Here is a 23,654-nt window from a genome sequence, read left to right on the forward strand (position 1 = left end):
GTAGAGTGCATTTTTAAGAGGTGATGTAAGATAAATTAAACTTGGCTAGCCAAACACAACCCCTAACTCAACGATGTTTTTCTCCTGCTGAGAAGGGGAACGGAGCACGCCCAGCTCTCTCCTGCCCTACCGGGAGGGGGGCTGGCCGGCGGGAGAAACCTACCGATTAATTACGAGCGGGCAGATGCCCCTTTAAGGTCTGCTCCGCTCTCCGGAGACGGTAGCCGGAGGCTTAGAGGGGGACAGGTTTGGCTTTATTTGTACATCTTAGCACAGGGCGAGCTCCATGCGGGGGGTTTCCAAGGCTCGGAGGTCTTGTGGGGTGGGTGGGTGGGAGGAAGGCGGTGCGCGTGGGGGGAGGAGAGGCGAAATTCCTCTTGATGCGAAGAAAAAACGTAAAGACCGAATAACAAACAGGAAATGCCTGACTCGGCTGCGAGGCGGGCGGGAGGCGCAAAGCGCCCGGCTTCCTCCACTCGCCCCGCAGGCACCACCGGCGGCCGGACCGCTCCTGCCGCCCCGGTCCCGGGCTCCCGGCCCCCGGCTCCAGGCATGGCCGCCTCCTGCTGGATGCTGACAGGTGAGGAAAGCACCCCCGGCTCCCCCTTGGAGAAGCCAGGTCCCGAAAGCGGTTCTACCCCCTCCGGCAGGGGAGTGAAACTTCCGGGGACTGGCGGCCCCGGGGACCGCGTGTCCCCCCCTCCCCAGTCCTCCGGCATCCCCCTGCCCTACAGCTGTCCTGTAGGATCGTGGGGGAGCTCTTCGGTGTGTTTGTCCGGCAGCTTCTATCCCTATAAACAGTCCTAACCTCGCGGGGTGGTGGGGGTTGTACTGCTAGAGGAGGATGAATGGGTGATAAGTTCCGTAACTCGCGCTGGCGTGAGGAAAAGAGGTGTACCTTGCAACTCTTTTTTAATTAGGGGAGCACTTCCTCCGAATTTGAGATGTTCTGAGTAGTAAAAGGGGAAGTAAGGAAACAGTTAACTACCCGGCTAACTTCTGAAACACGAGTTCATCCGGAGTTAAAATATGTAATACTGCCTTTTAGGGTTTAATTTATTGCTAGGAGTTTATTTTCTTTTTTAATAAAACAAATCGGGCAAGTACCATTCCGCCGCCCACGTCAAGTCTGTGTAGTAACGCCTTGGATCTGAAACCAGGGTAATCCAAAGAGTGGGAAAGAGGTTAAGGCAAAGCTGGGATTCACATATTTGCAAACTTTGACACTGAGCTTCCCCAGCAGCTCTTGAGCTAGCAAACAGCAGACAGTGAACCTGAGTCACTATAGAGGAAGAAATCAATTTCATAAGAATCATTAGAATGCAGGCAACAGCAAGTGGGGAAAAGGCAAGACTTTTTTTTTTTTTCCTCTTCACTTTGCTTATTGTGCAAGCACAGCATAAGCATATGAAAATCTGAATGTAGTATTCAGTGTGTCCTATCTAGCCCTTGTTCATAGGTGTTTTTATTGCTCTTATTACAGTATTCTCCAAAATATGTTTTTGTTTGTGTTCCTTTACAGAGGGTGGGCTCTGTAAAGTGGCAACGATTTGGTGTGCCACAAGTTCTTTTTCAGGCTTTCAAAGCAGTCACTGGTAATACCAACAGATAACTTACCATAAAGAAAAAAAAATGTGTCAAGAACACATCTCGGGTTCGTCCTGTCCAAATCTGTCAGAAGCTTACTTACATAAATATATGAGAAAAAAAAAAAAAAAAAAAAAGTTGGTGTGAAAGAGAATACACTTAAAAATAAGAGGAGGCACTACAGATATCAGGAACAGGATTCAAAGTGTCTCAAATAAGAGAAAGACATATATAAACCAGCCAATATCATAAAAATATGGACAAGTAGAGTTAGAATTACAGTGGAATAAAAATAAATACAAATTAATTACATGCTTCTCTTTCTTAGGAAAAAAGAAATCAAATACATGCAGTAGCAGTCAAAACCAAACTAGAATAAAGGAAGTGTGTAGAGGTGTATGTTTGTATATACTTATTTTTTAAATTCAGCTTGGTATTGGTGAGGCTTCTGAGAATCCAGAGGTAAAGGAAGTCTGAGACAAATGCAAACAAACAGGCAAGAGTGCACAAAGAAGCAACAAGCCTGATAGGAGTTGAGGAAATGAAAGCGATAAAGAAAGACTGAAGAAATTAGCCTTGCTTAGGAGATGGGCAAACTGTTGAGTGTTTCAAATATACATTTTTACTATTACCTGAGAACAATTTTCCAAATGTCAGTGTTCTGTTTTATGAGAGTACGTGCTCTATAAACCAACATATCCCATATAGAAAGTCCAATAAAAAGCATTTAATGGATGTCCAATGAAGGATAAGAGAAAATCAAGGTAATTCACTGGACAAAAGATGTAAGGAATGTTCAAAAGAACTTTCTTACTCATCACGTAACGAATCACTAGAACAGACTACTTTAAAAAACTACCCATTCACCTTCACTCGAAGTCTTGATGAAGTTGGGTAAACACGGTCAAGGATGTTTAAAGCTTTTTTTCAACCCTGTTTTTTTTCACCTTTGGCCTCAGTGTAAGTGGTTTGATGAGGGATCTGGTGCAGCTTCTTCCAGTCCTACTCAGAAGAAGAGGAAGGAAGAAATCTAGCCAGAGGGGCTCCATTACCTTTTAACACTTCTTGAACTATAGTTTTATGCTTAGCTTGCTCCTTCCTGGAATTCTTTCTCTCCTTGTTGGTGATGATCATGTCATTTGTATTAAGTAAGTACTCATCTTTATTATAGAAAAGAGCAATAAATCATAACATGATTTATTCTTCCTTGTAGAAAAGGAAGCTGTCTCTGTCCAGAACCTGTATAAACATAGAGTGAGAGGAAAGAATGAAAACATAGATTTGCTCTCTACCTTTATCTCTCTGCTCTTGCAGAGAGATAACAACCAAAATCTCTCAGGAGAGTTCCCGCCATTTCAGATTCTTTCCCAGTTTTTCTTATCTAGGACTCTAATGTGTTTGCAGCTTAGATTACAGCTATAACAGAAGGAGTGGGGGGAAGGGGAAGGTTCCAGTTGCTAAAAACATCACCTCTCCTTATCTAAAAATCAACCCTTCTTCATAAAGCAGCCGATTAAGACTTGAAGATGTGGGATTGTCTCATGTTTTTCAAAACAACAACCTTACAAAAAAAAAAAAAAAAAAAAAACAGCACAGCTCTAAAACCTCTGTGAATACCTGGTATCGCCATTCTTGTCCTGTACCATGCTCTGAAAGTTCTGAAAATGTGTGATAAATTCCTGCAATTATTAGCATCTCATTTTTAAGTCATAAATTGCGTGAATTCTTAGATTCTTCGCCTAGTCTTAAGTCTTTTACCGAGACTGGAACATACAATGTCATTTAAGACTTTTATGTCAAAATTACAAATACTCACTTGTTTTGACTCTACCAAGGTCAAGTTCACATCTCTCTTTGACATTAACAAAATTAGTATGAACTTACAAACATAGTTATATGATTCTTAAATTTTTTGAGATGTCATTTTTGTACTGCTCATTGTCTGTCATTCAAACAAGTAACAATACCCACTTAATTTACCAGAGTAGGCAAAGCACAATCATCTAGTAGATGTTTTCCTTTAAAGGTGACAATGTTTTTGCTAATTGTGAATAATATTTAAGTCTAAATATTTGTGGATATTGGTTTTGTTCATAACTGTATAAAGTCTCATCATTATTTGTTTGAGAAAGGACTTAAGTGAATCTCAAAATGTCTCTACAACAACAATTTAACATGTAGAGTGGCAATCCTTGAATTTTTGAATGTTGGCTTGTTTGTTTTTTTAATGCAGCAACTGTGTTTATGCTTAGCAGCAAGTCACCTGCCTGAATGAGCTAAATACTTATTTTCTATTAGTACTGGATGCCAACTTCCAATCTTTAAGTGAAATACATAGCATCTGCAAGGATGTGAGGCTGCTTATTAAAATTAGACTGGAACCAACAACCGGAGAAAAGTTCATAAACAACATTAAAAGAAGAAAAATACTAATGTGGAAGGCTAATACGCACTGTAGCTAATTACATTTGAAGAACGGCATAAGGTCTACCACCACAATTTTATAATCACGAAGGTAGACAAGAAAACTCACCCTAAATGCACCTATGCAGTATCTACATAGACAAGTAAAAGGAACTCCTAGGGGAAAACTAAATGCACTTTCTACCTAAGCCACAAAATGGTAATACAAAATTATGAGTACGCACAAGCCCAAATTAAACAAATAATTATGTGTGTGCTTGTGTTACATTCCCTTGGGTGGTCCAGTTTCCTTCTGTGAAACTATTCATGCTAACAGAGTTAAGCATGTGTACTCACAGGAAGAAAGTCTGAGGTCTCACAAATAAATTCTCTTATGTAATATCTGATAAAATTGTTTTTACATCAGTATCAAGATTAGAAACACTGAATGCATGTTACTGGGCCAAATCTGAGTTCAGTGTCCTGTTTCAGCCAGTGGTCAGCGCTAGATACTTGAGAGAAATTTATGTTATTTACATAAATTACATCATAATGGGAGATAAGGGATGATTTTTTGCTCACTTTAGTCTTGTATCTCATTAAATCGAAAGTCCAAAGCCTTTCAAATTTTTTCTTAAAAAAAAAAACAAAAAAACTTCCTGTTAATAAATTCATATTTGCCACCTTCTCATATCTAAGAGGATGATCTTTTGCTTCTCCAGTTATGACTGACCATGTATGTTTCAAAACTTACTTTATCTGTTCCAATTGCCCGGAATCGTTTATCATGGCATATTCGTCTACTTTGTCAGATGTTTTCATTCTTCTCAATCTTTATTCATGCAGGCATTCTTCCCAATCCTTATCCACACAAGCATTCTTCTCTTTTCCGTTATTTTTCCATAATGCTTTCTAAATTTGCACCATGCTTTCTAAAGCAGTGTTCAGTACCACACACAATTTCAAATTAAGAAGCAGAATTCACATAATGGTATTATCACTTTTTAGTTGTGGTTTGTTAAATTTGTCTGTGCTGCACATTGAGTTGCCTGGTTGTCAGGCCCCTTTTCTGTGCAAGGATCATTGAACTAATCCACATTATCTTGATAGTTTACAGGGGTTTCCATTGCGTATTACTTACGTGTTAACATCAGATTTCATATGAAGCATGCCACCTCTGACGCTTCTCTCAGACTCTCTTACTCTGACTGAAACCACCAGAAGCTTCAGAAAGCAGCTCAAGTTTTTGTGCACATGTTCAAGTGCAACTGAAGGCTAGAATGTGTGGAAAGATAGCATAAGCTTAACCCAAACCTCAAAGCTGAAGCTTTTAAGAGCAATGCCCAAACAAGTTTGTGTTCTGGTGTTGCTTTGGACTGATTCAGTACTGTGTAAATGCTGTCTCCCCAGCCTTTTATGCGTCAACAGGTGACAACACTGCCTGTTCTCTGTGACTTTTTTAAAAGTGGCTTTTTTAAGTACCATGGCATTCACTTACCACAGCGAGGAAACCGGCTATCTATTTAGCTGTGCTTTCCTCACCTCCCTCATCTGTACCCACGACCTCCCGCACCCCACACTGCCACAACGACTTCGTTGTTGCTGTTATTGTGGTTTTGCAGCCTCCTAAGCGCGATGCAGCGGGATAAGGGCGCTTGAATCGTTTTCTGTGAAGATCTAAAGGGGGAAAGGACCAGCGGGGCACGACGCGTCCAGCGAGAGGCGGCAGAGGTCGACCCCGGCCCGCCCCTCAGCGCTGGGAAGGGCCGTTCTCCCCCGGCAGCACCCCCATGTCTGCTCCCCGGTGGCCACTCCTGCGCGCATGCGCCATTTTCTCCGGGCATTACTGGCAGGGGGGTGGCGGTGCGCATGCGCTTCCTGCCGGCGCCATTTAGGACAGAGCCGGCGCAGGCGCTCGTACGCGGGGTTCGCGCTGCGCATGCGTACGGGTTGAGGTGAGGCGAGGGGCCGGGGTTTGGGGCACCGGTCTCGCCGGGGTAAGCTTCCAGGGACCCGGTGCGAGCATCCGGCCGCCTGGGGAAGGCCTCCAGCCACCCGCAGTGCGCCTCCAGCTGCCCGGGAGCCCGCAGGTCCCGGCGCCAGCCCGTCTGTCCGCCGGCGCTGAAGGGAAGCCCGGTGTCGCGTTGGCGCCGTCAGGATGAAGCTGGTGAGGAAGGACCTGGAGAAGGACAACGCGGGGCAGGTGACGCTGATCCCCGAGGAGCCCGAGGACATGTGGCACACCTACAACCTACTGCAGGTGGGTGACAGCCTGCGGGCCTCCACCATCCGCAAGGTGCAGACCGAGTCGGCCACAGGCAGCGTAGGCAGCAATCGGATCCGCACCACCCTCACCCTCTGCGTAGAGGCCATCGACTTTGACTCGCAGGCCTGCCAGCTGCGGGTCAAGGGCACCAACATCCAGGAGAACGAGTATGTAAAGATGGGGGCCTACCACACCATCGAGCTGGAGCCCAACCGACAGTTCACACTGGCAAAGAAGCAGTGGGACAGTGTGGTGCTGGAGCGCATTGAGCAGGCCTGTGACCCGGCCTGGAGCGCGGATGTGGCGGCCGTCGTCATGCAGGAGGGACTGGCGCACGTCTGCCTTGTTACACCCAGCATGACCCTCACCCGTGCAAAGGTGGAGGTGAACATACCCCGCAAGCGGAAAGGGAACTGCAGTCAGCACGACCGGGCTCTGGAGAGGTTTTACGAACAGGTGGTGCAGGCCATTCAGAGGCACATCAACTTTGAGGTGGTGAAGTGTGTACTAGTGGCCAGCCCAGGCTTCGTGCGGGAACAATTTTGTGATTATATGTTCCAGCAGGCGGTCAAGACTGACAACAAGCTTCTGCTGGAGAACAGGTCCAAGTTCCTGCAGGTAAGGAGCTTTATTGTTTCTCAAATACCTACAAAGTGGTTTAAGAGCTGTATGTGGTAACAGAAGAGAATTAGAGGGATGATGGTGAAATAACTAACTTAATAGAAAAAAATAACTTTGTTAGAACATTCTAAGGAAATTATTCTCATGCTTCCCAAATTCCCAAATGGAGTTATCCAAGAAATATGGATGTATCTTTCCTAGGATTCCTTAAAGTGAAGTAGAAAAAATATTTTTTTAAGCTACCAATAAATATTTAATGTTCAGTTAAAGATGAAATGCAAGTTGAAAAGCAGTTTAACTGTGTTAGTCTGCCATAATGTGTAACATCATGTTTAATAACAGCTTTCTATAGCTTTTTAAAGAGGAAAAGAAGTATCTGGATAGGGTGTAGGTTAGTTAATGTTGCTGTTAGTTTTGTAATAAATAGATAATATTATAGTCTGCATAATCTTTTCATCCCTCATTGGTTAGTTGCTTTTTTTAACCTTCCACTGAATTTAGAGCAGACGTGAAATGGGGGTTATGTGTTTAATCATCACAAAACATAGGAGTCTGAAAATCTACAAAGAAGTAGCCTTTTGCATTTATAGAAAAATGATGATGATCTGTGAAAAGTTTTAATGTACTTTACACAGTTTTACAACCATAGAAATACGTAGTTATGCAAGACTTGATGCTTTTGCAAGATTGAAGAATCTTAAGAGGGTTTCTTCTTGAATGCATTAAAATGAAGAGGCTTTCCTACACTTACAGTATAAATTGTGGCATTTGTGTTGAGCTTTGGTTTGCAGGAGAGAAGCTCTTGTAAGAAAAGAGTCAGGTAGGTTTCAAGGAAGAGCCAAACCAATTTTTAGTAAGATAAATATGTGTGGTGGAAGCTGTTTGTGACTGGTTAATCAAGAAAATTGTGTGTTTCATTAAGTAATACAAACTTTGACTTTGTTTTCTCTAGGTGCACTCATCGTCAGGACATAAGTACGCACTGAAGGAGGCCCTTTGTGACCCAGCTGTAACTAGCCGTCTCTCTGACACTAAGGCAGCGGGTGAAGTCAAAGCCTTAGATGACTTCTATAAAATGCTGCAGCATGAGCCTGACAGGGCTTTTTATGGTTTAAAGCATGTAGAGAAGGCCAATGAAGCCATGGCCATTGATACCTTGCTGATCAGTGATGAGCTTTTCCGGCACCAGGATGTGGCTACACGTGCCCGGTATGTTAAATTGGTAGATAGTGTACGGGACAACATGGGTACAGTGCGCATTTTCTCCAGCCTTCATGTGTCTGGCGAGCAGCTTGGCCAGCTAACAGGGGTGGCAGCCATCCTGCGATTTCCTGTTGCTGAGCTCTCTGACCAGGAAGATGAATCAAGCTCTGAAGAGGATTGATAACAGTGACTTTATTCCACAGTTTATTTCTGAGTCACGTTGAAATGACGTTAAAGGCTCTCCTTTCTGAAATCATGCGTGCAAACATACCATGACATCTAATTTAAATTTTGATAGTATTTGTTATAATACATACCTCTGCTCACTGCACTAATGGATAACTGTTCTATGGTAATGGTTATGGGTATGCTGTGGATTGGAGCTGTTTTGCAAGTTAAACTGCGGGCCTCCAGCAGTACAAGAAACTGATCTGTGTTCCAGAAGCTGGTCATTCTGCATGTGAAGGCAGACTGGAAGCTTAATGTTTTGCAATGTGTATGAAAAGATAATAAACTTGGAGAAAATTATGTCAGACTGTCTTTATTTCTGTTCAAATGCTTGAAAGCAGTATTATGAATACAAACTTCTTAATCCAAGACTTAGCATAACTATAGTTGGTTTTCTTAGGAATTCACTTGCCACATTTTAGTGTCATCCCCACTACTCTTTACCCTTCTTCATATCTGTTAGGTGTTTCTTAAAGTGTATGAATTCAACTGGTTAATTTTTCGGTGAAATATTTGAAGCAATCTTCTAGAAAACAGACCATTCAAACTAACAATTTCTTCCTTAATGTGGTAGTAGATGCACGGCAGACTGTGAAGCTCAGTGTGTCCATTTCAGTTATCTCTTTGAATGCTCTTATCTTGAGAAATTGTCCTGAGGATTGACAAGGGATGTATGCTATCAATGGCTATGTTCATGGCATATGAATTGGCATGGAGGTTAAGTATCCAGTTCTGTGAAGCCACGTGAATATATGATTAAGGCTCACAAAATCAGGTCCCTAGTTTCCATTAGGAATCTTTTGACAACTACTACTATAAATAATTTCATAATATGTTATTGGTCTACCTGTTGCCCATTTAAAAACATTTATAATATAGAAGTAAAGATTACAAATTTACGAATAGAAGTTGGCTTAAGACAGTGACAACTCTAAAAATCAAAATTACTTATCAAATTATTTATTTGATCTGTTGAAAGTGCTGAGAGCCACAGTAAGTTTTACTTCTTTGCGGGACAAAAAAAGTCTTATGCTGAGGAAGTATAAGCTCTTTTCAGATTCTGACATGTATGAATATGTGAGAATGAACCTAGGGAATTGTTTGTTCAATTTAAGCTAATGTGTGGTGATGCAGGTTGTGGGTGTAAATAAGCATTTCTTATTAAAATGTGGTAGAGGATAATGGAACAGGAGAGACTGGAAAAAAACATTTAGGAAAACACTGAAGTTCTGTGGGTTGATGTTTTGATTTTTACACTGCAGTAACAATTGAGTAAAAACAGTTTGCACAAAATAATTTTACCAAAAAAAATTAATGGTGCTCTCTTAATGCTGATGTGTGCCAGCTCTGTGAATTTGATATTATCTATGGTGTATCAACTGAAATACCAGCCTAAACTCATTGATAGGGAAGTCATTTTGAGTTAAAAGCCCTTTTTTTTCTGTCTTCCCCACAGAACAGGTATTCTAAAGAATGCATGAACAGCACATGCATTAAAGCTGTACTTGAATAATACTATGATTTTTCTCTTGAAGACAAGCCTGTTAAGAGAGTTGTTTACAGTCAGTTTGTACAGATCAGCTATGTTATTTGAGCTTTATAGTTTTGTCTTGACTGATGTTGAGTGCCACACATCCTCAAATGGTCAGGTAGGCTCTTTCATTAGGTAGGACTTGCTAAATAAAAACAACTTTTTTTCTTTTAAAAATTTGCCTATTTAAATTTTATACACTATCAGCTTTAAAGCAACCTGATTCTTGCTATATATAAAATTAAATGTAAAGAATACATATAGCATGTAGAGGAGTGTAGCCTTCAATAAATATTATTTATATTGTTTTATAGACATTCATTCCTAAATATAGTCAATAACTTCTCTTTTTAAGATAATCTTTTACATTATTTCCCTTTTTAAATTACTGCTAATTTGTTGCAATTGTACACTAATGCTACTTACTGTCAGATTAGTAGTACACCAGGAAATTCTAAGTTTAATTCTCAATGAACTTTAAAAGACAAACCATACTGTTCCTACACTGTGAAGTTTTTTCTACTTTTTGGACCAAATTGAATCCAGTTACTCCATTTAAAAAGAAATTGTGAAGAATTTGCTGTGTACTGTAGAAAGGTTACAATGACACAATTACTTTACTTGTGCCTGAGCTATGGTAGTGTATCAATGACAAAAAGTGGCAACCGTTTTGCTACTTACTTGTTTTTTAAGATGTACCAGCAAGCATCTGGTAAGAAACTATATTCACAGTGATTCTTTGAATTATTTACAATTAGAATTTTACACAGACTTTACAAATTATGAATGTTTCTTTTTTTAGCTACTGCTGTCATTGCATTAAGCCCCTGAGAGAAATATACAACTAGTTGCCCAAAGTATGGAACGATGGGATTTTTTATTTTTTTAGTAAGCATTTTATAGTAAAATAAATATACATTCATTCTGTAGACAACTGCATCCTGTTTCAGGAAACAGCTTAAGGGCTTAGTTTAGAAAGCAGACTATATTCAGTAGTGCAGATGCTTGACCTGGCATAGTTCCAGGAATGTTAGTGTCTTTTAAAATTGAAAGAATTGTGAGTAGCTGAAACGTTGATATCAGCAAAAAATACTTGTTTGTTAAACACCTTAAATTCTGTGTATAGATAACATAGACAAAAGATGCATGTTACCTGCTGTTCAGATGAGTAAGTGTTAAAGCTATGGGAAAATAATTTTCATGTTATTTCCTTTTGAACTAGAAATAAAAAATGAAAATAAACATGAAATAAAACCAGTCAACAATATGTAAATTTTTCTCTTATGCCATAAAGGGTTTAGTAATTTCAAAGAATATCTGTTTTATTTTGATTATATTCTGACATAATTCTGTGAATTAGTAGCATGGTTTATCTTCCAGTTTTTCTGTTTTCAAAATAAATGATTATACAGTGCCAGACTTTTAAATAGTTACTGTATTTGGTGGGAAGAAAGCTTTAAAAAATATAATGAAATTGGCTTGAGCCTGATCCCTGCAGTGTAGTTAGCTTTAAAGATTCAAATAAATTCATTAATTTAGGTCATAGAGCATCTCTTGCAAACTCATACTTTGGAGTAGACCCTAGTTTGTTAGTTATGTCCACTTTGGCATTAATGTCTAGTTATTATGTCAGGCTTGGAGGGAAGGGAGGAGGTTACAGGATAAAGTTTGCTACAAAACAAAGCTTGCTACCATAAAGAGACCAAAATAATCCCACTAGTTAAAAAGCAAAATAATAAAAGACAAATCTTCACTGAAATTGTACACCATTTAGAAGTATTTGACCTAGGGAAGTCTTTATTTCCTTTCTTCGTTCTGTTTTCACCATTGTACGCACAGTGTTCGAGCTAAATATTGGTAATAAATGTGACCTGTATAACAACAGACTTGTAGCTCTTCAGCTGAATTTGTGATGCAACTTGTGTGAAGTTTTTGAAGTTAAATATGACGTGGGATCTAAAAGCCTTAAGTAATTTTCATCATTTGCTACTGTTTTTGTAAAGGTTAGGTAGCGCTGAATATAAAAAGATTTACCTGTTGAAAATTTCTTAGTTTAACTTCTCGGCTGCTGACATTGGCTTGTCTTTTTCTGTGAAAGTATATTGTAGCTGCTCTCTCTGATTTATTTAGTGTTTGAGCATTTCTAATTTCATCCGTCCAGAAAATGTCAGTTTTGTAAAGGCAAGGCGGGAATAAAAGATGGAATTGTGTGCATGTGATTTTTTTTAATTTATTTTTTAGTCACATTGATCACTTTATTTTGGGATTTTCTTATCTGTTTTTAAAGAACAGAAACCTGTTTCTACATGGAAAGGATGTCTAGTTTTACAGGAGAAACAAGTTCTAAAAAGGTTTGTGCTGTTTTGTTGAAGGCATATTTGTGCAGTGCATAATCTATTTCCTCTACAGATGATCTAGGAAAGCAGTTTTCAAAATGTGAAACTGCAATTAGATGCTCAGTAATTAGGAATCATTTATAACTCAGAATTGGAATTCCTTCAAGGTATATTAAAAATGTGAAAAAAAGTGAAGGATTAACTTCAGAACCCTTCTTTTTAAATATGGCAAAACTTCAGACTTGATTTTTTTATTTTTTTATGTTTATGTTGTTTTAAGATACAGTTAAAATGTTAATTTAGAAGGAAGCTTTCAAAGTGTAGAGTGAGGTTTGTAACTTAGGTGGCTGAGGTTGATGACGGTTTCTTCTTCCACAAATTGTACTAATGTGGGGAATTACATAGCTCAGGGTAGTGTTCTCTCCCTTCTCAGTTCCTGTTAAATTCCTACCAGTTGTCATAAAGTGACTGAATTATAATTTTCAATGTTGTTGGGCCTTACAATTTTTCTGTTTGATTTGATTTTGCAGATGGTAGAAATAAATAGAAACACAGTAGTTGAAATAGTTGATTTTGAAGGGTGTTTGGTTCTATTGTAATGGCCACAAGCTGTATTTAGGGACTGCTGTGTTCAGGTTTTGTGTAGGAAAATACTTTGCAAATTTATTATACTGCTACTTTAGAGCTAAGGAAATGCCTAACCTTTTGGGTCTTGTGGTTCTTGTTAAAGTTCTTAATTCAGTCCCTGACATGGGTCAGGCCTGGACTTTTTCAACCCTGGAAAGAATAAACATTGGCTGTGTAGCTTCTTGTGACAGTTGCCCAAAGAATTGCTTAATAAGCTTGGTGCTCAGTCCTGCCACATATTTTTATGCTTGACTCATGTAGGGCATTGACTTTGATTTGAGGATAACTGCCTGCATGATACAGAACACCAAAAAGTGTCTCAAGTGTAACAACTAAACTGTAGTGCATATTCTCTGTAAGCTTCTGAATTTGAATGTATTAGAAATGCAGTATAGCTTTTCTGTCAAAAACATTGTCTTAACGTGTCATAGTCTAAAATGGAGTGTGAGGAAAAGATCTCTGAAACCACAGTTTTTCTGTTTTCTGAAAATCATTCTTCCTCTTGTCCTACTTGGAGGCTGTACAAGAAACAGTGGGGCTGATACTGGAGCATTACTTGCTTCCAAGTCAGTGCCTTCTGGGAAATGCAATGTGCAGAAGCAGCTTTCAAACCCTGCCAGCTTTTGATAGATTTTGCTGTATCAATCTCTAATTTCTTGCCCTGCGTTTGGGAAATGCTATGTTCGCAGCTCATGTAATTACTGTCATACTGTTCTAATAATTACTGAATGTCAAGCTACGATCCTCTGGCAAAATAGCTGTTCCAATAGACAATATTAGCTGGTTGAAACTAGTCATCCTTTTTAGGAATGTACATACTAGGGTCAGAAGTATTATCTCTGGTCTAAAATGGAATTTATAATCAAAGCCATCCCTAGAATAATGAAGAAAGTCTAGGGTTCTTAAAGAGTCAAAGAGGACTGAATGCATGAGGCTTAAGACCATTTTTGAATGTATTGTTAGTACTATGCAAAAGGTGCTTCCTTTTCTGTAAGTATCTTTGGTAAGTACTATTCCACGTTGCATAAGTATTCCACACTGACCCAGGTGCAAAACCTCTTGGCAATAGGAGACAGTTTTTAGGTTTGTTATCTGAGTGGGATAGGAAAGTGATTTAAAGCTAGGTCTGTGCCTGTATAACACACTGCAACCACAGTCTTCATGTTTCAGGAAATAGTCCTGAAGAGGGTCCAGTGTTTCAAAAAGATTTTGGATATGATGGCAGTAGAGCAAATCTCACTTCTGAAGACAAGCAGATAATTCCCCATCCAGCTTCAGTACATATCCTTAGCTAAAAGCATTTGTCCTAAGACTTTACTGAAAGTACTTCAAAAGAAGGAAATGAAACATCCTACAGATATGAAAGTAGGCAGCTGTATGTGTGTGTGTAAAAATGTGGTATCCTCAAACAACGTCATGTCTTCAAGATTAAAAAAAAAAGAAGCAGCTAACAACTGTTACCTGTAGTTGCATTTGGTAGCTGAAGCAATGACTTGAGAACGCAAGCTTAATCTTTATCTTCAGACCTCAACATTTTTTTACAGTTGGAGGAGATAGGTAGAATATGCTACATCTAGGATGCCTGATGGTTGATTATCAAATGCTCATGAGCATTTCATTCAAAGGCTTCTGGAGTTCTGAAACCTGCAGCAGGTTCTGCTGAAGAGAAGTGCCTTTCCCTTTGACCTGTAGTGTTCAGACTGGTGACTGCAAGTGTTTAACACTGGTATAATCATTTTGGTTTAGGTGTAAGAGAAATTTATGAATTGCATTGTTTATTATTTATCTTTTTTTGTAAAGTTGCCCTAAGACCGCTTCCACTCCCTTTGGTAAAGGTAACTATTTTATTCCATATAATTTATTCCTCTCTCAAGTGGAAATTGGTGTACTGCTATAGGTTAGGTAAGAGGAGCTTAAATAGACCTTTTTGGGTTTTGTTTGTTTGTTTGTTTAATATGTTGCTGGGAGAATATCAGCTGTCTGCTAGAATGGCCAAACCTGGGCCTGGGGTAGCAGCTGTTCTCACTCCAAGCTGGTACCTCAGGAAAATGGTGTTAAGAGGCAGAAAATGAGCATCTGCTTAAAAAGCGAGTGTTTCCAAGTTCCAGAGCAGGGAGGAAGGATGAGAAGTTACATTTTGACAGAAAACATGAGATGCTGTGTTGGGCATCTTCTTCCCTGAAAAGAACAGTAGTAGATGTTTGGAATATATGTAGTCCTTTCCAACTGAACTATTTTATTCTTCTTTACAATGCCAGCTAATGTAATTAAGTTTTTATCCAAGGGAGAGAAGCCTTGAGCCTGGGACTAGAAATTACGATAATGAGAGCTCAAGAGAATTGCTAATCCTGTCACAGAGTGGTCACTAAAATTTCTTTTGGGCTGGCTACAGAAAAGTCACATGTATATCATTGATATATCTGAGAACTGTGAAAGATGGTTTTCTTTTCATTCTTGCTTATGAACATAGCCTTTTTTGTCTATTTTTATAAAAGTAGCATGTCTTGCTTTGTGACAGACAAAGGCACTTTGTGTGCTTTCTAGTGAATTTTTAATTAGTCAGTTTATAATAAAATGGTCAACAGAAGATGATTAAAATAAACCTTTCAGAGGTTTTGAGGATGAATTTAGAAGAAACAATAAGAGAAAGCCATAAAAAAATCAAGTTAAAAAAAATTAGCTAAAGCATTATTACTTTTATTAACCATTTTTATAGTAAGTCAACTCAGAAAAATGGCAAGATTTTATGCTTTATCTCTTAAGTGTCGGGAATCAGTTATTAAAAATCTATTAGTGGACAGACACTTAGTTGGCAAGTCAAGCATACAAACCTCTTGGTAAAGAAGTTTGATTGCTTAAGCAATTGCAAGCTGTCTGTATATGTCTTATGCAAGTCTACTTGCTCGATCACATGCTAATTCTGTTATGGCACAAAAATCCTATTGAGTGTTCAGAAAGAACCAAATTAGTGTTATTGCTGACAACAGTAAATCTAACCTTTCCCAACTTTGAAGACTTGTTCTTCTAGCCAAAAAGCTTGTAAAGTTTTACATAGTCTTTCTTTTCAAGGAGAGCACTATTGGAATTGTTAGTGAAAAATGTTTAGAGCTTTAGACAGCAGTATTTTGGAATTGAATGCTTTCAGATTTATTTCTGGAACACTTTTTAAACCGTTTTGTTCTCTAGCTTAAAAACTCTTATTTTGACATAAGAACTGGCAAGAAATAAATACATGCCAGAGAGGAGAAAATTCCTACTAATAGAAAATAAGAAGTTGGAATTGCCTTGCAGTCAGAATAATCAGAGCAAAAGGTCTCTTTGACATGGAATTTGTTAACCCTGAAAGAGATGATGTAGCTGCCAGCAGCAGATAGTAATTGATTCAGCAATCCTGTATCCTGTGCTCTGAACAGAAGCAGAGTGCTTGCTGCTGTTGTTTTAGTGGAGAACTGAGTTGCCATGTTTCTGAGTCCAAGACTCAGCACATATATTTGTGCCACATCTACCAGGTTGTATTGCAATACCTGCCTCATGTTAGGATTGAGTGAGCAGGCAGGAACTCTTTCTTAAACTATGGATGAGCTGACAATGTTAAGATGCTTGCATTAGGTACCTGGGTTTACTGAGTAATTGCCTCTCGATCTTTATCAGTGTGGGATCTTCCAAGCGCTCTAATGATTTATTTATTTTTAAAAAGCTTTTTTTTTTTTTTTTTTTTTTTTTTTTTAAAAAGTTTTTTTTTTTTTTTTTTTTTTTTTTTATGAACAGGTATTGATCTCACTTCATTGATCATTAAATACGTTTCCTTTAGAAAGCACTTTTCCTCCAGACTCTGAAGTGAGCTGCTTTGAGTTGATCCCCTGTTTATCTCTGTACAGGTTAGAAATGTTGGCCTTAGACAAATGCAGCAGCACTATCCAAAGAGCTATAGGCCATAGAATAACAGTAATAATAATAATAAAGTGCACAGCATCAGCATTGCTGTTGCAGCCTCTTAGCTGGGCTGCAGGTCAAAGCTGAATATCATCACTCCTGCTGCTGCTGCTGAAACTCTAGTTAAGATGCTACTTACATAAAGCTGATGATAAATCTGTGATAGGGTGACAAGTTTTTGCAGAAGTTCTAGGAGTACTGTGGGACAGAAGATGGTGTCATGAGGTTCTTTTTGCCTTTTTAGGAGGTCTTTTCCAACACTTGTAGCCCCTTTTGACCTTAGAAGGCTGAGTCAGTCTTAGATATCTGACTTAGCTTTGCAAACTTCTATTTACCCTGGACAAGTGACATGCACAAGACAAAATAAAATTTCCTCACTGATAAACTCTGTAGGGTACTTGTGTGAAGTTGATGTAGATGTTTCAAAGGAATAACGGGTTCTCTGTGCAGCTCCTTTTAATGTCTGAATACTTTTTCTGAACCAGCTTGGGCTGGACAGCTGTCTTAAAATCATGGGTGTACTTCATGTGTTGTGGGTGGGAAATGTAAGTTATTAGTTATTAGTAATGTAGAAAGCTCCATCTTAAACTATATCTAAAAAACAGGATGTTTCTCTCCTTCTAGAGTCTAGGTTTATTTTGGAGGGGGGAGGAGGGGAGGAACAAACCTTCCTCTTAAAATCTCTGAATGGCTAGTTCCAAATTTCCGTGAATTGTTTCTTGATGAGTAAAAGAGAACATTTGTAGCAAAAAGACCTGGGATTAATTCTGTAGTGCTTTCAGCTGCCTTGCCAATAAAATCCCTACACCAACAGTATGGCAAAGGGGGTGGTCTTGCTCTTCCTGCTCCTAGAGTGTCGTAGTCTTTAAAAATTAGTAGAAATGGTTGACAGTGCATATAATTATTATGCATTGAGTTTTCAGCATATCGCTATTCAATATTGATAATTTATACTATCTTTTGGATAATTTATTAACCTTTTAAATGAAAAACAAAGTATATTTACTATAAAAGTGTAACAAAAAATAACATGTCTCCCATAAACTGTTACTGCAATTTTAAAAATTAGTTTATTTCCCAGACTGCACTGTGAAGTGACAGCGGTACAGTCACAGATCTGCGGTGTATACCACTTCAAAGATGTCACACATGATCATTCTGGGGAGCAAGCTTCTAACCTACATTAGAGGTATCTTTTGTTTTCATTTCAGCAGACATACACAGGTGCAGATTTGGCTTTTTGTCTTAATTGAGTTTTCTGCTACTCTCTGGTGAACACTGCTAGCCACTTCCTGAGTTACTGGTACATTAATCTATCTACGGAAGGCTGGGTTTTATCTGTTGCCTGTGAATTAAGTTCACATTGCAGATAAACTGGAGATGAGCTACTAGCATATAAAACAGCAAGCATGTAAAAGTCCTTATGATTGTCCTAGACCAAAAGGTGAGTGAAGCTGCAGAGGAAATAAATATGCATAGCAGTAGTTTCTGAATTGGCCAGTGCAATGCCAGTTGTTCTTGTGGTAGTTTCCATGCAATTACAAAAGCAGAGTTTAGAACAAATTACTGCTTCTCTTGTCTGTAGTGTCTTTTGTGGCCTGCATGTGGTGGTGGTTTCTGTGGTCATTTGTATATTAGGCAGATAATTTATGGTTTGTTTTAAGGAAGATTGAATCTAATGACCACTGTGGTCCCATGTTCTTGTCTGCTTGGATTTCTCAGTTAAAAACTTAATCAACCCATATTCTTTAAACTGTCAGTGCAAGGCAAGGCATCGACTCATAGGTAAGGTAAGGAAATACGCTGCTGTGGTTTATCTTCACTTTTACCTCTGAGCAGTAATAAGTTTTGAACCAGAAATGCTCCATATAAATGCTCTTGATACAGAACATGATTACTCGTGCCAGTCTGTGCTTGAGACAAGCTCAAGATTTGCTTGTAAGCAGGCTGTGCCACGCTGTTTAAACAGGCAGCGCCTGCTTTGCTGTGCTTCCACAAGACAAAGCAGGCATTCCCTGTTAGCTGCTGAACATCTGGGGATGGAGAGGTGCTTCATGTTGTGATGGTGCTGGCATCTGGGGTCATTCCAGTATTTCAACAAATATGGGACTTTATTTCCAATTACTGCCTCTAGCAATGTCTAAGCAACTGTATTTCCACTGTAGTTATGTTTTGTAGTTATGAAAAAAAGGTAAAAAAAACGACATCTTGAACAATATTATTGATGATACAGTTGATTCTTTATAAAGAATTAATATATTAAAAGCAATAAAAAGCTATTTGGATAATGATTCGTGTTAATCACTCTAATCTCAGTTTCCAGCATTTTTAAACCTTCAAAAATTAGTTTTTAGTAACAGCAGGTTTCATCCTCTACTGTTCTGTTCTGCTCTCAGAAAACTGCAAGTATGATTATTTAACTACACACACACACACACACGCACACACACACACACACACACAGACAGACAGAGCTAGGATACTTTACCTTGTAAAAGGTAAGGCTATCTGTATTATGCTGTCATAGGTTCTCACTCTACTTTTTAAATGGAGTTCAGATTCATAAAAATCTATTTGTTTTACATTTTGCTGCAACTCATTGTGAACTGAACTTGATACAAAACGTTTGAAAAATAAAGTAAAGGAGGACTAAGAATAAAATAATGTTAAGGAAGGTGCTAAGAAAGACTTTTAAGTTCTGGAGTTTTCAAATCCCTGTTGAAGTTAGGAAATAAATATTTTAAACAGGGAAACATGGAATTCTTTTTTTTTTTTATGTAGTCATGAAATAAAAAATTGGAGCAACATAGTGGTTCCCTCTTACTCTACCAGAAGATGGCTTAGATGAAGAAAATGAATGTTCTAGTGTATTCTAATCAAAATTATCATAGATGCTGTATTATCAGAAATACTGGGAAAGGAGTTCTTTGAACAACTCAAGTATAGTTTGCAAGCTGTTGTTGTTTTCTTTTAATATACACATCTAAAATTTAACTCCAGGGTATGTATGCCCCTGCTCAGCTCTGGAATTTTTCCTTGTTCAAGCTCTACATATTTTTATTTGGTTTGTTTGTTTTTCTCCAAAATTACTGCTTAACTTCAACTGAAGATTTGTGAGCTTCCATCTTTTTCATTTGACTGCACTTATTACAGTTTCTTGGGTCACAGCTGAATTGATATTGATACATTTTATAGATATCAAATATGAGCTGATCAATTTTAGCGTGTTCATTGTCTCTGTGTTTTTGCTGCATTGTATAAAAACTGGTTTGAATTTAAGTTCTGTAGTACTTTGGTTAGCCGTGTGTGAGACAATGACATCAAGATATTTGCATTTTCTTTTGGAGGATTTCTTCTCTTCCTGAAGCCTTGAGTGATTCAGCTGACAGAGAGCCAATGATTATGCTTAGCATAAGGTGATGAAAGAAAGGAGCTTGTAGCCATTGTGTAGTAAAGAAATAGAAAAATTGAAAGTTGGTGCTTTTCAGTAAGCTGTTAGTGCTACTGAAGCATTTCCATGCTGGTATTAGCCTTAAGACTGCTGACTTTTGAGAAAATTTACCTGATAGTCTTTGAAAACAATTGGGGAAAAAAAGTAATGAATAATGATAACAGATCAGGAAGACAAAAACAAAACTATATTTTGTCCTGGTGGAGAGATAATAACACGAGTTTTCAACTGGGCGTGTTTTTTTTTTTTTTTTTTTTTTTGATAATTTCTGTGATTATCACATTTTCCAGACTGTTCAAAAGGAATTGTGATCATTTTTGTACCTACTGGCCAATTTTATAGATGGGCAATTTTAAGTTTCGTGACATATGCTGACAGTATTTTTTTGTGTGTGTGCAGTGGTTCATATTCTCTTAAAAGAGAACAGTATTTTTAATGTATAAAAAGCACCCTAGTGGCAATATATCCACCTTCAAAAGTACATTAACTTGACTGCAGTGTTTGCTAGTTTTCTCACGTATTTTTGACATGGTATTTTTGTTTCATTCTTAAAGATATTTTGTTAGTTGGAAAGTACAGTTACAAAGCACGGATTCAAAGGAAATTTAGATATAATGGCATTTCACATTCACATTTGAACACCGACAGGTAGTAATTTACTCCAACTCACGTTTGGCCAGCAACTAGTACTTCGTGCTTTCTGCTTTCTTGATCGTGTACTGAGATTATGAAAGGTATAGAACATGTTGCAGATAACTCATCAAAATAAACCTCCTTTGAGTCCTTTGAGTAGAGAATAGGCATGATGCTTACTGTTGAATACGCATCACACTACCATCTCTTTCTTGAAATTTCTGATACATTTCTGTAGTCTAAGGTCCCTTCCAACCTGAGCGATTCTATGATTCTGTGAGCTCTTACGTGACCTTCAACTTTGATATTGTAAAGTACTTCTCTGATTCAAAGATGCATAAAAACTGATTATTAACCATACTGGAGTTGTCATATGTAATGATGATCACACTATTTTTTTAAGCAGTTGGGCTACCTACTGCATGTTCCAGCCACGTCTTTGGATTTAATCAGAAGCATAATGTTGAAGAAGCTATTGCTTGACGTAAAGTGATCTTTGTGATTACATAAGCTGGAAAAGGTACAGGAGCTCCTTGTCTTAGTGGAAGAAAATTGAGGTTTGCTCTTCCCACCAAGCATGTGTTAGGGAAGTTAAAGTCTTAAGAAACCTGAAAAGAGTACTTAGAAATATTTAGAAATTATTTAGCATGATAATGGTAATGAGGCTTTGGATAGTCAAATAGCTTCATACTTGTATAAAAGAAAGTGTATGATTCTTATCGAATCTACTTCACCTTTTCATGTAGCATAATAGAAACAAAATTAACTGGAAATACTTAAAAGTATGCATTTTGGCATAGGAAAAGCAGACCAATTAACTGTGTGAAGTCAGATAAAAAACACTTAGGCTTTGGGGTCTGCTAAGGATTTTGGCATGTGTTTCCCCCCAATAACAACTGTACTTGACTTGCTAGCTAGTTGAGACAAGGCTACACAGAGGAAAGCTTACAGTAGCAGGACATCAGCTAGCAAAACTGAGATCCGGCATAACTGAGCAGTTAGAAAGCTCATAGAAAACCAATTGAAACATATTCAACTCTTCTCATCAAACTGGAGAAATTTTTGTTATGGAAGAAAACTTACAGGTCTGTGAGCAGTTTTAGAGTGTGTTGTGAAGAACATGTTTTTCTTTAGGTTAACAAATTCTCATTTGTTCAGTTATTATTATTTTTTTCCCCAAAATTGCTCCATTTTAAGTTTCTGGTCTTCATTCTGGAAAGCAATATACATGATCATTTTAATCATGCATTTAGGTGAAATTTGATTTAATAACAAATGACTATACATACCTTCTACCTAAAAAGGGATCCAGAGGTAGAAAGTCCTTAGGGTTGGTATATCAAGTTAGATATTAGGAAGCAAGTTATAGTGGGGTGTTCTGTAGGAAATGGTCTTTGATAGGAAAGGAGAATGGGGATAGAGGGGAACACAAAGGCTGTAGGACTTGAACGTAGTGAAGTATTGATAGAACTACACCCAAAAAGATAGGATGGAGATCACTGGAGCCGAACTCAAACATTTTCTAGGAATTGTTTGGCTTTCATCTAACTGCTAAATTTTCTAAGCCTCTGTACAAGTATGGTGGCTGACTTCACAATGTTTGTTTTTTTTTTTTTTGCATGTAGCTGAATATTTCTAAGTCTTTTTCTCCCTTCTGTGAGAAACTGAAAAGTGCTAAGAATCACTCTAATGAGAGGCATGATTTTAAAGGTTGCAAACTTTGAACAGTATGGTTTTATTCTGATGACTGCTGAGTAAGGGACATATTCTTGGTCTCTGCTATTGCATTGACAGGAGTTTTGCATGTTACATTGTGTTACTCATTTGGGATCACATTACAAAGCTTTGATTCAGAATATATTCAGGCTTGACACTGCATTATAAAGCCGTTTTCCAGTACAAATTATTCAGTACAAAAACTGGCAAAAAAAAAAAAGCTTTATTTACGGAGTTGTACAAAGCATTTAATTGGCTTTGAAAGCCATGTGGCTACTGAATCTGGAACCACTTTCTTTTCTGGTACACATTTCTTTTACTTTTTTTGGATATTTATCTCTTTTTAATGATAAGTCTTTTTTTAATTATATGGGCTTATTCCAGAAAATCAGTCTTTTGCTTTTCAAAGGTTAAAGATTAAAGAAAAAAAAGCTGGAGGCAAAATTATACAAAGGTTCTTTTGTCGCCCTGAAAAATGAAAGGCTTGATTTAAGCTCTACTGAAAAAGTTCCAAAAGTTAATCCTTTTTCCTCCTCCTCCTTTTTTTTTTTTTTTTTTTTTAGCTTCATATGAAATACAGTGGTAGTTAGCCAGCCAGAAATGAATGCAGCAGAAACTCCTATGAAGGCCTCTGTGGCCTTCCACATTAAGGCCAAAGCACTGTAGCCTCCAAGCTCACAGATGGCAATTGTACCTTGCAGCCATATTTTCTTCCACTTGAAATGTCTGTGACTAAATGTCTTTTTCATAAGATGTGTATAATGCTGCAGTGACATTATCACAAGTGAAGTAAAAATAAAATATGAAGATTCTCCCCTTTAAATTACCAGCAAAGAATCTACTTCTGTATTCCTGAGCCATTTTATAAATAGTATTTTATAGGTACATCTTTGCAAGCAGATGCATGTTTAATGTTCCCTTTCTACTTGCCAGATGCAGACCAGCCCTGAATCTGAGTCCTGTTGTGGTGATGCAGCTAAAAGATCCAGCTTTCTTTCACGCAGAATCACACACAGATTCGACAGATTGATTCCAGCTGGCTGCAAGCAGCAGCACAAACTTGCATGTGTCAGCATTCAGTAGTATCAATTTCCTCAAGTGAAAGGTTTTTCTAATTGC

General features: G+C 38.2%; 2 protein-coding genes across 4 annotated transcripts in view; both read left to right on the forward strand.

The window, feature by feature from the left end:
* Positions 1-347: 347 nt before the first annotated feature.
* Positions 348-23,654, forward strand: part of ITGA1 (integrin subunit alpha 1) — a 96,155-nt gene continuing 72,848 nt past the window's right edge. For 2 of the 3 annotated variants that reach the window (XM_035310614.1, XM_035310613.1), the window contains exon 1: positions 348-580. In XM_035310614.1, coding sequence (XP_035166505.1) covers positions 421-580 — 160 coding nt within the window. In that variant the 5' untranslated portion in view covers positions 348-420. Of the gene's footprint in view, positions 581-13,954; positions 13,966-16,108; positions 16,115-23,654 lie in introns of those variants that run through there. The other variant, XM_035310615.1, reaches the window with a different exon arrangement.
* PELO (pelota mRNA surveillance and ribosome rescue factor) lies at positions 5,871-11,093 on the forward strand. Its single transcript, XM_035310617.1, has 2 exons — positions 5,871-6,874; positions 7,830-11,093. Exons 1-2 carry the CDS (start codon positions 6,149-6,151, stop codon positions 8,259-8,261), a joined length of 1,158 nt encoding a protein of 385 aa, XP_035166508.1. The 5' UTR covers positions 5,871-6,148; the 3' UTR covers positions 8,262-11,093.

This window comes from Oxyura jamaicensis, chromosome Z (genome assembly GCF_011077185.1).
Source record: "Oxyura jamaicensis isolate SHBP4307 breed ruddy duck chromosome Z, BPBGC_Ojam_1.0, whole genome shotgun sequence".
NCBI classification, from domain to species: domain Eukaryota; kingdom Metazoa; phylum Chordata; class Aves; order Anseriformes; family Anatidae; genus Oxyura; species Oxyura jamaicensis.

Coding starts and splice junctions, on each gene's coding strand:
- PELO (XM_035310617.1), top strand. CDS start 6,149: ATGAAGCTGGTGAGGAAGGACCTGGAGAAGGACAACGCGGGGCAGGTG. Junction 6,875..7,829: donor ACAGGTCCAAGTTCCTGCAG/GTAAGGAGCTTT, acceptor TGTTTTCTCTAG/GTGCACTCATCGTCAGGACA.